Source organism: Myxocyprinus asiaticus, chromosome 12 (genome assembly GCF_019703515.2).
Source record: "Myxocyprinus asiaticus isolate MX2 ecotype Aquarium Trade chromosome 12, UBuf_Myxa_2, whole genome shotgun sequence".
Taxonomy (NCBI): Eukaryota; Metazoa; Chordata; class Actinopteri; order Cypriniformes; family Catostomidae; genus Myxocyprinus; species Myxocyprinus asiaticus.
Window position 1 is genome coordinate 40090939 of NC_059355.1, and position 17053 is coordinate 40107991.

The 17053-nt window shown below is 37.5% G+C and overlaps 1 protein-coding gene across 2 annotated transcripts in view; it reads right to left on the minus strand.

The window, feature by feature from the left end:
• The window catches only part of LOC127449122 (RING1 and YY1-binding protein B), a 38822-nt gene that overhangs the window by 12737 nt on the left and 9032 nt on the right, over positions 1-17053 (minus strand). Inside the window, exon 1 of one of the 2 annotated variants that reach the window (XM_051712315.1) lies at positions 954-1537. The exons of the other annotated variant lie outside the window; for it this stretch is intronic. Within the exon in view, the coding sequence (XP_051568275.1) occupies positions 954-958 (5 nt within the window). The 5' untranslated portion in view covers positions 959-1537. Of the gene's footprint in view, positions 1-953; positions 1538-17053 lie in introns of those variants that run through there. 2 annotated transcript variants of the gene reach the window in all.

Genomic DNA, 17053 nt, shown 5'->3' on the forward strand with positions numbered 1-17053 from the left:
TTTAATATACCCATAAGCCCTTGTACTTGAATAAATTATGTATGTTTTGTCAAAACAAGGGAACTTCTGTAGAAAATAATAATTATTTAAAAAAGTAGATACTTTAAATCACAGATGAGCTTACTTGTATCTAGTTAACATTACTTAAAAAAATTAAGTTCAGTTTACTTGAGCCAAATAAGTGTGTTTACTTTATATAAAAAAATAAAATAAAAAATAAACGCATGCAAACCAAGTTAGGTCAATAAATTAGATTTTACAGTGTTGCTTTCAAATTTCCTTCCTGTTGTTGCATGTCCAAAATGAACTTTTTGTTTTTCCTTTTTTTTTTTTTTTATTTTTTTTTTTTTTTAAACGAATGGCTTATGGATTATTTAAACAAATATAAACAAATGGCTTATTTAAACAAATTTGCCAGTGGCTGGGGAATTGAGAATTTTAAATATTGCTCATTATTTTTGCCACAATTTATTGGTATTATTTCTTCAAAATATATTTTTTATCCCTATGGCATTTTAGCCTTTAGCCGTTCGTCCTTATTTATTTGCAGAAAAGAGAAGATAAATCAATGAATAAACCATTGCTTATGTTGTAATTTCTAGAAGCTTACATAGCCGGCTGGGTAAATTTATTCACATGCCACAACATTTGCATATGATGCTTGGTGACTGTTATGACGCTTGGACCCTACCTGGTGCGTTTAGTATAAACATGAGAACATCTTTCTTTGCATACAACCGGAAGCAAAGCACATTTGACACCATTGACTGAAGTAAATATGCACCAAATTGCATCATGCACACACCAGGTTTGAACGTTGTCAGGTAAGAAATGAATTATAAAATGTAGAAAATTTAACAAGTAGGCATAGTATCGTATTGCAAGTTTTTTTTGTTTTTTAACCCATGCATAGAATCAGTGACAAAATTATGGTTAGAAAATCTTTTGCAAACCTCATTTTTACTTCTGTGCACAAATACACACTCTAACAGTTCAAAGACAGGCAGCGGCTCCACGCTGCAGGCTCGTTCTCTTTTCGGCGCAGTGTTGAGTTATAAGGGGCTGTGTCTCAGATCTGTGGCAGAGCGTCATGCAGCCTGAGCCAGTCCACGTTCCTCAAGCACAATGGCCAACATCTGGCAGCAGCTGGGGTTAAGAAAGGATTCAACCGAGTAGGGGAGAACTACAGTCCACAAATGTTTTTGGATTGTCTAAACATTTTGATGGGGGGAGTCCTCAGTTTTTCAAATTAGTTGTGGTTGTGGATGTTACCTCTGTAGTTTGTGGTTAGATTTCTAAAGCTCATGAATGAAAACTTAAGGCCGGACTTTACTCTAACTATGCAAATGAACATAATTAACATGCATTTTTCTTGCATTATTGTGGGGTTAATAAACCTCAGTACTCAAGGGGCTGACGGTTACCTTCAAATGTCTGTTAATCAAACCGGATGCGTTATTAGTCAGGTAGCCAGCTATAAACAACATGTCAACAGATTAGCCAACTTGCTCAGCAAAATTCTCTCCAAACTGTTGACAGTGATGACATTGACTCCACAATGACAGCAGCTGACTGAAAGAGAAAAACTCACTACAAAAGACCAGTTCACACTACTGCAACTTGCATTAGGTTAGGAATTGCGTTCTGACACATTTCATTTTCTTAGCGTTTACGTACTTGTTTAAGGCCTGGGTTTACTTTGTTTTTGTGCATTCTGGATCTGCTTGCGCCTGGTTTTCAAAACATTCTCATCTGACAGCGAATGAATATGAACACGTTCGACGCATGCCCACTACAGCTGCTTTGTGATACTCTTTTAGTACAACCAATGGCAGGCGCATGCGCAGACGATGCACACAGACGAGGACAACGTCCGCCTGTCGAGAAAATCTGGACCGCACGCTGTCATTCCGCCTGGACTGTGCTGATGCAAAATTTGTGTCACGCATACTATGCATTGAGTGATCCGCAACGCAGACAGCCCAAGTATACTTTGGCCTTTAGGTTCCAATTGATATTAAGAGTTGTAGGAGATGTGCATGTTCATTAATAAAGTAGAGGTACTTTGCTCCCAAGATATCAGTGGGGCTAAATTTTTCATAGAACTAAACTGTAAATGATGCAGAGCATAAGCTAAATACAATGAAAGCACTGGTTGGAAAAACCTGCTGGTCCTGCCCTTAAACGCAAATGATTTACAAACTGAAATCCAACCAGCATACATCTAACAGGTGTTTCAGTTTTGGAGAAAACCTGTAGCCCTTTGATGGCAGCAAAATCTCTTCCACTGCCTATGACAGATAGTGTATGCTGCCTCTCTCACAGAGAGCCAATTAGAAGCCAATCAATCCCTCATAATGAGGAATCATGTTCAAGGGGCCAGCACAATGCCAATCAATACAACCTCAACGAGGAATCTAGATGAGCTTTTTAGGGCCCTAAGACAAAGATACTGGAGAGCATATTTAGAGCATATGGGAATAGTATGCGCTTGGTCTACACTGGTCAGGGCGATAAAGAAAAGATCAGGAACTACCACACTGCAGAATAACTGAAGAAATGTATATCCTTAACACAAAAATTAAAAAGCTGAAAATATGAATCAACACTGCTGAAAAGCGGTGCAGGAAACACTGACTTAGACTTACCACACTTATGTACAATACACTTGATGTGCAGTCAAATGTGTGCATAGGCCATTATTTTAGAAATATTTTCAAATGTTCAACTAATCTAATTTTACAGCTGAAACCTTATACATTTTTAGAAATTTTAGAAATGATACAGTAGATATTGCCATCTGCCAATATCTATGATTTAAAAATACATCTATAAAGTATTCTGGCACTATCGTTTCAGGAAAATGTTTGTTAGCTAGTTAATAACAGTATACCCAAGGCATACTGCACAGTGTCTGGTGGGTCATGAGTGAGTCATGGTTTCTTTCCAGATGCCTCTGCACTCATGATGTGATTACATGATATGCTTGCTTGCTGAATTTTGCAGCATATTTACAATATCTCATTTCATCTTGCATTGTTTAAAGGTGTCATTGCTACTATTTATTAAAAGCACTGATCAGATCATCATCATGTGAGTATTTAAAATTTGTGTGACCCAGAGGAACGCAAGGAAAAAGGAATGAGACTAGGACACCCTTTACACCTGGTATTTGGATGCGTTTTGGGTTGATCACATGTGGTCAGCGCTAAATACAGATCTAAACAGGGTCTAAAACGTTTTGTAATCAGATAACAAAAAACACATAAGAAGGTAGTCCACAACGCATGTGACCACATCACATTTGAGTTGTAAACGCTTTTCCGTCCTGAATACTGGACAGCAGTGAAGTGCCACCCCTCACCTGTCAATCATCCATTGCGCTAAAACAAAAGTTTAAATTTTGCAGGTTATGAGTGGCTTTAAAAGGCAAGAACCATCTGATCGGAAAATAAAAAAAAAGCACACATACATACACTAGCACGAGAACTTCACGGAACTTCTTCAGTGTGTCTGACATCAACACAGATGAGAAGCACAAACGTCTGAAGCTCCTTTAATACAGGTAATCCACTACAGTAATGGATAATTCTGCTCGAAATGTTGGGAGAAACAGCATGCCTATTTTATTAGTGCTTTTTTTTGTCTTTTATGACTTTTTCGTGGTTTATTATTGTGCAGTAACACAATGACATAGTGATTGCTGTATGTTGTCATGAAATCTGAGACCCTCCCCTTGAAATCAGAAGACAAGTTGTCACTGGAGACGCATTTAAGCGACCAGGTATAAACAGTGATGTGTCTCACCTGACCACATGTGAACGGATCACCCGAGAATAGGGATGGGATGATATGGTTATCTCACGATTCGGTTCGATATACAATATTAGGTTCACAATTAGATATAATCTCGATTCGGTATAATAACACTTAAATGACTAAATATTGCAATTTTGAGCAAAATATACATTATAATTTCTCATCGAAATAAAGTTCTTTAATACAAAATATAAATCCTCAAAGTTTAAATAAGAGTTTTTCATATACTTTTCTCTAAGAAAAAATCACAAACAAATAAGCTTTCAAAAATAGTGGGGTACATTCAGGCTGAACAGGCGCAGAACAAGCAATAGAACTGAACAAAACCTGTCCAGAAAAAAGTACGTGAAACTGAATATTTTATTTTTTAATCATTTCTTTGTTATTATTATAATCACATTTTAACTTTGTAAAATTCTACATTATATTAATTAATGTTATATCATGAAATGGTATAATAATTACATGAGCTATCACTGTTTTAAATAATGTGTACAATTTACAAGTAAAAACATTGAGTTTATTCATTTGTATAAAGAAATGCTAAAAAGGCACTGTCACTAAGAATTTCAATGTGCATTTCAATGATTCAATGATTCATGTTTATGTTCAGCGAAAATAAACATGAATCTCTCGGTTTCTTTAGTGCATCCATGCTGTGTGAGATTAAAATTAATATTTATTTTTACTTTTTTTATCTAACTGTAAAGAACAGAAAGGATGTTAAGACACATTATTCAATGAAAGTGGAGTCGCCTCATCTTTAATGGACACATATTACATGGAGGAAACAATCTGTTTTAATCTCAAGCACTTTTCATCAAAACAATCCGATTTTCCAGGTATTTCAGTACTTAAATTTCTAAAAGCTAAAATTCAAGCACTTTAAGCACTTCAAAGATCTTGTGTGAACTCCGTAAACATTGTAGAAAAAAACACAATAGTGGTTTGTTTGTTTACTAACTTTTAACGGCATGTCAGCACCAAGGCTATTCACATGGCAAGCACAGGGTAAACAATAAATATATAACATTTACAAAGCTTTATAAAACATTTGAGATTAATACAAGATACAATTTTTAAATACGTTCAGGTCATACCTTTCTAAATATTTCCATTAAGTATGCCTCTGAATAAAATTGTTGTCTGTTAGTTTCAAAGGTGTTACAGTTCAATAGGATGTGTTTGATAGTCAAAGGGGTTTGACAGTTAAGGAATAATGGAGGATCTTTTGCAATAGTGGTAAAATCAAGCGATAGAGAAATTATGATGTTCGATGGGTCATTTCATTTATGATCAAATGGACAGAAACAATGTTGCAAATTTCAAAATATCTAGTTATGCCACGATATGGTTCGTCATTTTTTTGGTTTGCAATATACTGAAATTTGATATATCGTCCCATCCCTACAAGAGACACATCTTAACCCCAGATGTAAACGGGGTCTAGGTGTGTGTAGAGGGGCACAACGGTTTGGAGAGTGGCATCATTTAGTCCATCAACTGTAGCACCCAGTGAGTTGGGGAATTTACTCTAATCCAGGCCAGGAATTTGTCAAAAAGTGCATGATCCTCCACTTAACATGTTCTTGGCTGTGTTTGCCCCCCTGGGTCCAGATATACTTTCCAATATGAGGTAAGTGTGGGAGTCTACTAGCGTTGCTCCGATACCAAAATTTTAGCTTCGATACGATTCCAGCCCTGGTGCCTCGGTATTGATATTAAATCAATACTATAATCGACAAATAAAAAGCCTCAGATTTTTTAGGAAATTACACAGAAAATGACTTCATTAAAAGAACTGCATAAAGTCTTACAGATTCAAATTAAGCGTTTCCGTTTACATTTTTCTGGATTCCATGTTAAATATTTTAATTAAATGTTATGATCAAATGGTGTTTAATTAAGCAATATCACACGAGCAAGAGTGCGATATGGCGCTACATCAGCACTGCTGTGATTCGGCCGCAGGCCAAGTGCCGTAGGTAATCACAGCAGTGCTGATTTAGGGCCATATAGCACGATTGCGACAGAGAGATGCAGCGTGTGCTTGATCCCAAGCAGAGATGCTGTCAGCTTTCTGAAGATCAGCTTTCTCAGTGGAAAAATAGCATCCAAGTGGGGTATTTCTCCCTATTTCGTGGTAGCGGGTGTGCAAGAGTCTTTCACTATAGGAACCACAGTCTCCACCGCCATTTTAAACAGCACGTCCTCTCCAATGTGGAAACTCGCAAGAGGTAAGTGCCTTGAGTTGTGTAATTAATCAGTCTGTTGTGTCTCTCAGCTGTGATGAGCCGTAATGCTGAAGTTGTAAATTTAAAGCTATTTCCTAGCTTTAGTAGTGTAGTAGTAATACGAGCGATCACGAAGAGCTGTTGTATGTAAACACTGGCTGACGGATTCACTTCATGTCACCTAACTGGCTCATATTACACACAAAAATGATCTTTTGCCACCACCTGCTGGCTAACATATGTAATGTAAAAAAAAAAAAATGTAAAAGAGACACAAATAGTAGCTCTTAACACATATGCACTGCTCTCACACTTTAGTTTAGAATGGCATGAACACAAGCAGAGTGATTCACACAGTGAAGCGTCCGAGTGCTGATGGTGTAAGACCATCAGTGCTCATGGAACGTCTCTCATTCAATCAGAATCGAGGACGGAACAAATTGTTGTATATTAAAATGTATACATACAGTTGTAATCAAATAAAAATATATAATAATATAATTATATAATAATATAATTATATATATTTTATTTATTTATTTATTTTTTTTTTAATAAAAATTAGCAATTTTATGTGGTTCTGCAGAGAGTGTGGAGTTAAGCGGTGCGGTGTTGAGCGGTGTGGAGTTAAGCAGTGTCTTCACAGTAAGTTGCTAACTAGTTTGTGAAATACTGGAAAGTTAATAAACAATGACCCCATCATTTGGTGCACCCTTTTCAATATAACTAATATAACGTTAACCCTGTCCCTGACAACCATGTCACTCATGTTTATCACATCTGTTTGCTATATTAGCCAGCTATAGTTTGTCAGAGCATCTTTTTGCAGCTCAGCAGACAATGGTGCGGTGGTGGATTGTGTCTGCTGAGTGTTGATTTCAAGCTATGCTGTTACCTAGTTGGTGAGACGCAATGCTGGAAAGTAAATAAAGTCCATCTTTTACTCTCCGTGACAATGAGCTTATAGCTAACTAGCTAACCACGTAGCTACTTTCATACCTTGTCAGCTGAGTGGAAGCTAATGCGTAAACATGTATTCACCCAACTGTTCTGTTCAGGATTCACAGTTTGGTACCCTCTTCAACCGAACAAGTCATTGCATTTACAAAATGTAATATTTAAAAGTCTGGTTTTCCACCATTGAAAGTTTCCCCTGAACTTGTATAGCAGAATACGGTGTAACACCACTGACGCGGTTTATCTCTTGACTCGGCAGGTGTAAATGCTCCTTGTTGTACAACCTGCCCCTAATAGACTGGCAGTATTAAAATAGTCAGCATTTGACTGATACTAAACAGTACTGATGTTTATTTAGCTATTTATTGTATTTTTATTTATTCTTTATTTAAATGGTCAGCAACTGACTGATACTAAACAGTACTGATTTTTATTTAGCAATGTATTGTATTTGTATTTATTCTTTATTTAAATGGTCAGCAACTGACTGATACTAAACATACAGTACTGATTTTTATTTAGCTATTTATTGTATTTTTATTTATTCTTTATTTTCTCATTGTTCATGTCTAGAATTTGCTGACAATGTACAATAATAATAATGTCAAATATTCTTTGATAAAAATATTTAAGAAAGCAGCCTTCTGAGTACCTTTGCATAGTCATATCGGTGCAAAATTGGTGCACAATCCACACAGAAAAGGTCTGTTTTCATTCCAGCTCAAAAATGAACTATATCGGACACCATATCAGTAATCAGTGAATTTCCCCCTCTAAAACCGGTATCGGTCTCAAATCCCATATCGGTCGGGCTCTACATAAGACAGAGCAGAGCGACCCCTCTTCATTCTGTAGCTTGCAGCGTATGTGACTGTATATTATTTAATTAATTACATACCTCTGCTGTTTAATGATCACACTTGGCCATACCCAGAGGTTTTTTATTTTATTTTTCAAATTGTCATTGATTTCATCTCAAATTTGTCACATCTCATATCATTTTGCTAATGACAGCATACTGTAATATGGTACCAAAATTAGCAACATGATGATATCGTACCGTTTAAAAAACAAATTGTATCGCAATACTTCGTTAGTACCGGTAAACCACGCAACCCTAGAGTCTAGTGCTGGACAGGCCTGAGATTGATTTAATTAACTTACCTTCAGTGGATCTCCTGCCATGTGAGGAGATTTGTATCAGGGGCAGATCAGCGTGACAGAAACAGGCCATGTGTTTGAGCCATGAATCAGTGCCAGCTGTAACTAAGACATGAGAGCTCACTGGCATGTTGGGGCTGCTGTCAACACTCCCACAGCACAACAAAACCACACAATGCATTATTTACTGATGGACTCATGACTGCCTCATCACAGCCTCATCCTGTTGACTAGGATTTGACATTTCCTTTACTCCTTGTTTCTCATTATTTGATAAGACTGCCAAAAGTTAAGAAATCTTTACACAAACAGGATTGAAAACCAGGGCTCCAGACTAGGGCTGTCACGATTACTCGATTTATCACAATCACAGGACAAGGGTGCAAACACATAACGACAAGAGGTGTCAGCTGTGTTACAGCGCTTCACTATAGATTTGAAAAATAATGCAGGACCTAAAAAACATCACTTCAGCAATTCAACAGCACCTGAAAAGATGACATCCAGTTTTCACAAACCCGCCAGACACACACAGTAAGCTCATCTGCATGCGACTGCTGTGCTGCGTGTCCAGATGCACGAGAGAAGGTAAGCCCTTCATCGCTGCGCAGGACAGCTTGAACTCAGCAAAAAACACACTGGAATGCAATCTAAACCCATTTATCTACACAATCACTTTGCAATATAGGCTTTTATGAAGCAACATAAAATAATGTCACGAAAAAGATGTCCGTCGGATTTGATAAGTTACACACGCAGTTACGGATGCAAACACATTCTGTTCAATACATCTGACTGAATCCAGACGATTTAAAAAGGTTATTTTCAGCAAATTGTCATTTGAGTTCTGTCCTGTATAAATTAATTACCATTTCAATGTAAATGCAATCTTTCTCTTCATGTAAATTACATTTCATGATGATTGTTTAAAAATAGCAATGCCCCACTTATAATAAATATTTTATAGTTTATGGCCATTATTACAGGTAAAACTCAATGTGGGAATAAAGAGAACTTTATTTATTGAATAAAACCGCAGGTCTGTCTGTATGCTGTCAGTCAAAGCTCAACGTGAGACTGCTGTTAAAGCCACAGCTGCGCGTCTCGCGCCACACAGATGCAATATAAAACTTTGGCTAACCTGGAGGGAGAAATGGCTATCTCCGCATGTGAAATTTTTAAGTTTTTACTCAGTAAGAAACTGAATGTCCAGATGCTTAAGGGCATTTTACAAGGTACGTGGCAAGCGACAATCTTTTGCAATCTGCATGTAGCACACGTGCAACAGTGCCTGCAACGGCTGTAGCTCATCACTAGAGTTAAATAATGTATCTCAAGTATTTAATTCTGTGAATAGTGTATTCCGTTTTGCATGAAAATGATAGTTAAAAAACAACAAACTAATAAAATGGCTTTTATATCTCTATAAAATAGTTTAGCCACATAACATATCCTCAATAAACAAGACTGGTGGGCAGACATAGTTTCTGAAAAGATAAAACATTTTATTTCCATGGCCTGTTTTCCCATATTTGAGTTCTAAACTAAAATGGGTAGATCATGTTGAACTAGTTAAAGAAAAAAGTAGATCTTGCAGTTAAAAAGTTGGGCGCACCTGGAGAAGCCCATCTCTGTCAGCTTGAATATACATCTTTTTATATAATCTTTAGTTGGCTTTAGATATTGTTTGCACAATTGTTTTGTTTTTGTTGTTATTCAATCATAAAATACATTAAAACAGCCAAACGTGACTTCACCTTTTCAACTTCATGCAATCGGAGTTAAATAATTTTTCCGTGAGTTTTTGAATTACATCTTTAGATTACGCACCAGCATGTCTGTCTTATAAAGATTTTTCACCCTTTCTGTTGAGATGAGCTTGCTGCACGCAACAAACACAGAGCGAGCCATGATGTCTTATTTGCGAACAAATGGCTCCTTTGATAAGGGATTTTAATGAATCAGCCATAAAGATTCACGAAACTGGTTTGAATTTAGGAGCTCAGATTAGCAGTTTGAATCAGTCACTTTCAGCCATCTGTGATTTCACAACTGACTACCAGATTACCTGAATACACTTTGTAGTGTTCATGATAGAAAGAATGCATATTTTGTTTTTCCAATCTGTGAGGGCACCTGTGAGTATAGACATTTCAAAATAAGTGCCCCATTGTATATTGGGCTTGTTTCTAATTAAAAGCCCTGTGTTATCTACCAAATCTGGTAATTATTGGTATTTTGGAAGCACAATAAACTGCATTTGGGGTTTCAATTAAATTAGGATTTAGATTAGATAGACAGACAGACACAGCACTGTGCAAATGTTTTAGGCACTTGTGAAAAATGTTGCATAGTGAGGATGTCTTCAAAAATAATAATAATAATAATAAAAAAAATGTTTTCATTTATCACTTAATGTCATACAAAGTCCAGTAAACATGAAGCTAAATCTATATTTGGTGTGGCCACCTTTGCCTTTAAAACAGCCCCAATTCTCCGAGGTACACCTGGACACAGTTTTTCTTGGTTGTTGGCAGATAGGATGTTCCAAGCTTCTTGGAGAATTCACCATAGTTCTTCTATCTATTTAGGCTGTCTCAATTGCTTCTGTCTCTTCATGTAATCACAGACTGATTCGATGTTCAGTGGGGGGCTTTGTGGGGGCCATGACATCTGTTGCAGGACTCCCTGCTCTTCTATTCTAATCTTTTCTATTTGCAAAAGTAATGTTTGGGAGTCTAAAATGTAATTTTCCTATTGACACACTAAAGCTGAAGATATAAATAATCATCTTATGACAAATGTTTTTGTGATACATCTTAAGTGCCTAAAACTTTTGCACAGTACTGTAAATATATATATATATATATATATATATATATATATACACACACACACACTCACCGGTCACTTTATTAGGTACACCTGTACCTCTACTTAGTCATGCGATTATCTAATCAGCCAATAATGTGGCAGCAGTGTAACGTAAAAAATCATGCAGATATGGGTCAGGAGCTTCAGTTAATGTTCACATCAACCAGGTGTACTAAAGTGGCTGGTGAGTGTGTGTATGTTGAAGTCAGAAGTTTACATACACTTAGGTTGAAGTCACTCAAACTCATTTTTTAACCACTCCACAGATTTAATATTAGCAAACTATAGTTTTGGCAAGTCATTCAGGACATCTACTTTGTGAATGACATGAGTAATCTTTCCAACAATTGTTTACAGACAGATTGTTTCACTTTTAATTGACTACATCACAATTCCAGTGGGTCAGAAGTTTACATACATTAAGTTAACTTTGCCTTGAAGCAGCTTGGAAAATTCCAGCAAAGGATGTCAAACCTTTAGACAATTAGCCAATTAGCTTCTGATAGGTGTACTGAATTGGAGGTGTACATGTAGATGTAATTTAAGGCCTACCTTCAAACTCAGTGCCTCTTTGCTTGACATCATGGGAAAATCAAAAGAAATCAACCAAGACCTCAGAATAAATTTTTTGAACCTCCACAAGTCTGGTTCATCATTGGGCGCAATTTCCAAACGCCTGAAGGTACCACGTTCATCTGTACAAACAATAGTACGCAAGTATAAACACCATGGGACAACGCAGCCATTATACTGCTCAGGAAGGATACGCATTCTGTCTCCTAGACATGAACGTAGTTTGGTGCGAAAAGTGCAAATCAATCCCAGAACAACAGCAAAGGACGTTGTGAAGATGCTGGAGGAAACAGGTAGACAAGTATCTACATCCACAGTAAAACGAGTCTTATATCGACATAACCTGAAAGGCTGCTCAGCAAGGAAGAAGACAATGCTCCAAAACCGCCATAAAAAAGCCAGACTACAGTTTGCAAGTGCACATGGGGACAAAGATCTTACTTTCTGGAGAAATGTCCTCTGGACTAATGAAACAAAAATTTAACTGTATGGCCATAATGACCATCATTATGTTTGGAGAAAAAGGGTGAGACTTGCAAGCTGAAGAACACCATCCTGTGAACCATGAGGATAACAGCATCATGTTGTGGGGGCACTTTGCTGCAGGAGGTTTTTTTTGTACACTTCACAAAATAGATGGCATCATTGAGGAAGGAAAATTATGAGGATATATTGAAGCAACATCTCAAGACATCAGCCATGAAGTTAAAGCTCAGTCGCAAATGGGTCTTCCAAATGGACAATGGCCCCGAGCGTGCCTCCAAAGTTGTGGCAAAATGGCTTAAGGACAACAAAGTCAAGGTATTGGAGTGGCCATCACAAAGCCCTGTCCTCAAACAAATAGAAAATTTGTGGGCAAAACTGAAAAAGCATGTGCGAGCAAGGAGACCTACAAACCTGACTCAGTTACACCAGTTATGTCTGGAGGAATGGGCCAAAATTCCAGCAAATTATTGTGAGAAGCTTGTGGAAGGCTACCCACAATGTTTGACCCAAGTTAAACAATTTAAAGGCAATGCTACCAAATTCTAACAAAGTGAATGTAAACTTTTGACCCACTGGGAATGTGATGAAAGAAATAAGTTGAAATAAATCATATTATCTATTATTGTTCTGACATTTCACATTCTTAAAATAAAGTAGTGATCCTAACTGACCTAAGACGGGGAATGTTTTCTGCAATTAAATGTCAGGAATTGTGAATAAACTTTATTTGGCTAAGGTGTATTTAAACTTCTGACTTCAACTAATATATATATATATATATATATATATATATATATATATATATATATATATATATATATATAAACTCAGCAAAAAAGAAACATCCCTTTTTCAGGACACTGTAAAGATAATTTTGTAAAAATCCAAATAACTTTACAGATCTTTATTGTAAAGGGTTTAAACAATGTTTTCCATGCTTGTTCAATGAACCATAAACAATTAATGATTGCACCTGTGGAACGGTCATTAAGACACTAACAGCTTAGAGACGGTAGGTAATTAAGGTCACAGTTATAAAAACTTAGGACACTAAAGAGACCTTTCTACTGACTCTGAAAAACACCAAAAGAAAGATGCCCAGGGTCCCTGCTCATCTGCGTGAATGTGCCTTAGGCATGCTGCATGGAGGCATGAGGACTGCAGATGTGGCCAGGGCAATAAATTGCAATGGCCGTACTGTGAGACACCTAAGACAGTGCTACAGGAAGACAGGAAGGACAGCTGATCATCCTCGCAATGGCAGACCACGTGTAACAACACCTGCACAGAATCGGTACATCCGAATATCACACCTGCGGGACATGTACGGGATGGCAACAACAATGCCCGGGTTACACCAGGAACGCACAATTCCTCCATCAGTGCTCAGACTTTCCGCAATAGGCTGAGAGAGGCTGGACTGAGGGCTTGTAGGCCTGTTGTAAGGCAGGTCCTTACCAGACATCACCGGCAACAACATCGCCTATGGGCACAAACCCACCTTCGCTGGACCAGACAGGACTGACAAAAAGTGCTCTTCACTGACAAGTCACGGTTTTGTCTCACCAGGGGTGATGATCGGACTCGCGTTTATCGTCGAAGGAATGAGTGTTACACCGAGGCCTGTACCCTGGAGCGGGATCGATTTGGAGGTGGAGGGTCCATCATGGTCTGGGGTGGTGTGTCACAGCATCATCGGACTGAGCTTGTTGTCATTGCAGGCAATCTCAACGCTGTGTGTTACAGGGAAGACATCCTTAAATCTAATCATCAAAAACTCACACCACAGCATCTCTAGTCTAATGAGACACCAAAACATGTTCAGTTTAACCTGAAACTCAACTTCAGAACAGCAAAATGCATGAATGTACTATTAAATGTTACAAACCAAACAAAAACTTCAAAAAGGCCTTTCTCTGCTGCATATTAAGCCATATTTACCAGCATCACAAATTAGACACTAATATTGATAAACAAATTAAGAGAACAGACCAAATATGAGGGCCAAATATCAAGCCAGTCCTTATTTGAAGATGTCTCTATGAACTTTCCTTTAAATAATGTCTTTTCTTATGACTGGGCATTTCTAATAATGAAAACACAAGCCTTGATCTGAAAATAACCTGACAGTGGCATGTCAGTTTTTAACTGATGCTGTAATTATTAACACCTCACAAAAGAGACTCTTTAATTGCTTAAGCGGTTGGCATTTCCGAGAGATAGTGTGCACAGGCTTCAGTTACACAAATGTTAGCGGTGCAGTATATTACCAAAGCGTTAAATGAAACAGATTGCTTGTAGAGACAAGACAGAATGACAGAATGCTCCAGTGAAGAGAGGCTAGAAAACGCCCTCAATTAACACAGCTCTCCATTTCAAGTGCTGCATAACCAGGCAATCACTGTCATTGACTCTTGCATGCACTGGAAGCACAAAACGCCCTGGAGAGCAGACAGTAAGGTCAATAGGATACATCTCTCAAAGGTAACTGTTGATAACCTACTTATGCACAGCGCTGGACTGCAAGGCAGTACCTTTATAGACAGCTTGCGATCTAAAAAGCAATCTGTTGGCATTTAAAGGATAAGCCTTGTTAAACTAAACCCAGACTTCTCTACTGATCCTATTTACAAGAGAAAGCTTTCTGACGAGCATGAGAATTTAATTCATCTCAGATGGAGGACTCTATTAAGGCTAAAAAAAATATATATATATATATATATCTAAGGATTTTTCAGCAGCGAGTTCCTTTCATACAGCAGAATGCTGTGCAAAACTGTAGTACTCTTAATGTATACAGGTCACAAATATAGGCATAAATCTCACCAAGTCGGAGACGTTGTGTTGTGACATTTTCATGACAAAAAATGGGTGGCTTAGATGTCAGGAAAATAATGTCACAAAGCAACAAAATCTTAATAATCCTAACAAGCTTAATCTACTTAAATGCAAAATATAATGTCTTATTTTCTTTTCTGGTGAAATATAACCAGAACATATCTCGAAACTTTCCGTGACATTCTCCATGATATCATTCTGTCTTAATACAGTTTTCTCCTCAAAGAAAGCCTCTTGCATCACTTTCATTGCGAACATGACTGTTACATCCAGTGGCAGTTACCGGAGTGCTTTGATCCTCTGGCATAGCAGCATTAAAGGCAAGTTCACACAAAAATGAAAATTTGCTGATAATTTACTCACCCTAAGGCCATCCAAGATGTATCCGAGTTTCTTTCTTCATCAAAACAGAATTTAAGTTTTTTAGGATTTCATTTCCGGCCTCCTCTTTTAAACAATGCAAGTGAATGTACTCCATTTTTTGACGGTCCAAAATGCGTATTTAGGGTGCATCAAAATAATCACGCTTCCCGACTCCTCCACGTGACGCGTGACCTTACCAACAAGCTTACGTCATCCCTCTCATGAGCGCGTGTCACAGAGATGTACGGAAGCAAACATTTATAGTTAAAGTATATAAGTATTATTTTGTTTCTAAAAATAAATCAATCGTTTGGGTTCAGAAGAACTTTATTTGTCAACTGGAGTTGTGTGGATTATTTATAAACTTGTTTTATGATTATCTTATGTTTATGATCATGTGATTAAGAAAGTGTTCTAAAGAAATAAAAAATGAAGTTAAAGAACTTGTTATAACAAAACATTTTTTGTGTGTTTATCAGACATGTGCCAAACATAAAATTAAAGGTTTATATGATAAGCACCATAATACCATGATACCAAGGTATTTTTTTGTAATGGTTTTCATTCCATAAAAATTTCATACCGTTACATCCTACTTTAAGCGTTTGGCTTAACGATGGGGGACGATGAAGCAGCCATGTGTGTGCTTGTTGAACAAGCTCTGGGACTGGGCTCCCATAAGCCATTCTACTAAGCGATTAGTGGCTCTGTGCCTGCTGTAGAGAACTAAGATTGAGAGATGAGAGCAACTAGAAAACAGGCCCTAGGTTCCTGCGCTGTCGCTCTTGACTGGGTGGAGGATATTAAACATTCATCTCCACCTTCTGGAGAGATTCTGCCCTTCTTCCCTGAGGAAATTGCTCCCTTGGGGGTAGATCTCAACTGCGTGTGGAAATCTAACCGTGACATCTAACCATTCTCGCTGGATGTGAATGTGAAATGCAATGTGAAAACATAGCAGTTAGCTGATAGCAAGGTAAAAGAGACCAAATAGCCTATAATCAGGCCCAGGTGGAATCTGTGGACTTCTGCACTGATTTTGGGGAAAACTGTGGAATGGATTAAAACATAAGTGAAGATTTTTGGTGAATAAGGACTTACATTTTGGCCTGTTTCTCAACAAAACCAATCCTATCGCTTCAGAAGACGTGGTTTAAACCACTCGATTCATATAGATTGCTTTTATGCTGCCTTTATTTCCTTTTTTAAAGCTTGAAAGTTATGGGCCCCAAAGACTTTCATTTGAAACCTTTGACGTAACAGGAGCACACCTAAATGGAATGCTGTAATTGACACTTTCTCAATTATTAATATTATTATGAATAACTTTGATTATTTTTCCAATCAATTGTGCAGCTAACTAGCCAAAGAAATAAATAAATAATCTCTCTCTAAGCATCTCTTTCTGAGGGTTTTCCCTAGGTTGTCTGACCTTTCAACACAGGAAACCACACAATTCCTCTCATCACTCAAGAATGCAAGCCAGGTGTGGTGTTTATGTTTAGCACATATAGGGATCCATCTATCAGTAGAGGCTTTTCCACGTTACTTATCATTTCACTCTTTCAAGGCTCTCATCCCTTTTCAAACAGACTCACTCAACCTTGCGTCCCGGCTTTTCCTCCGACCTGTATAATTATAGGTCATGTTTCCAATTAGTGCAAACAGGCTAAATGCTGTGCAATGTGCACCCTATTCAAGGCAATAATATACTGAATATTTATGTCTAGACTGGCCAGCTCTGTTAA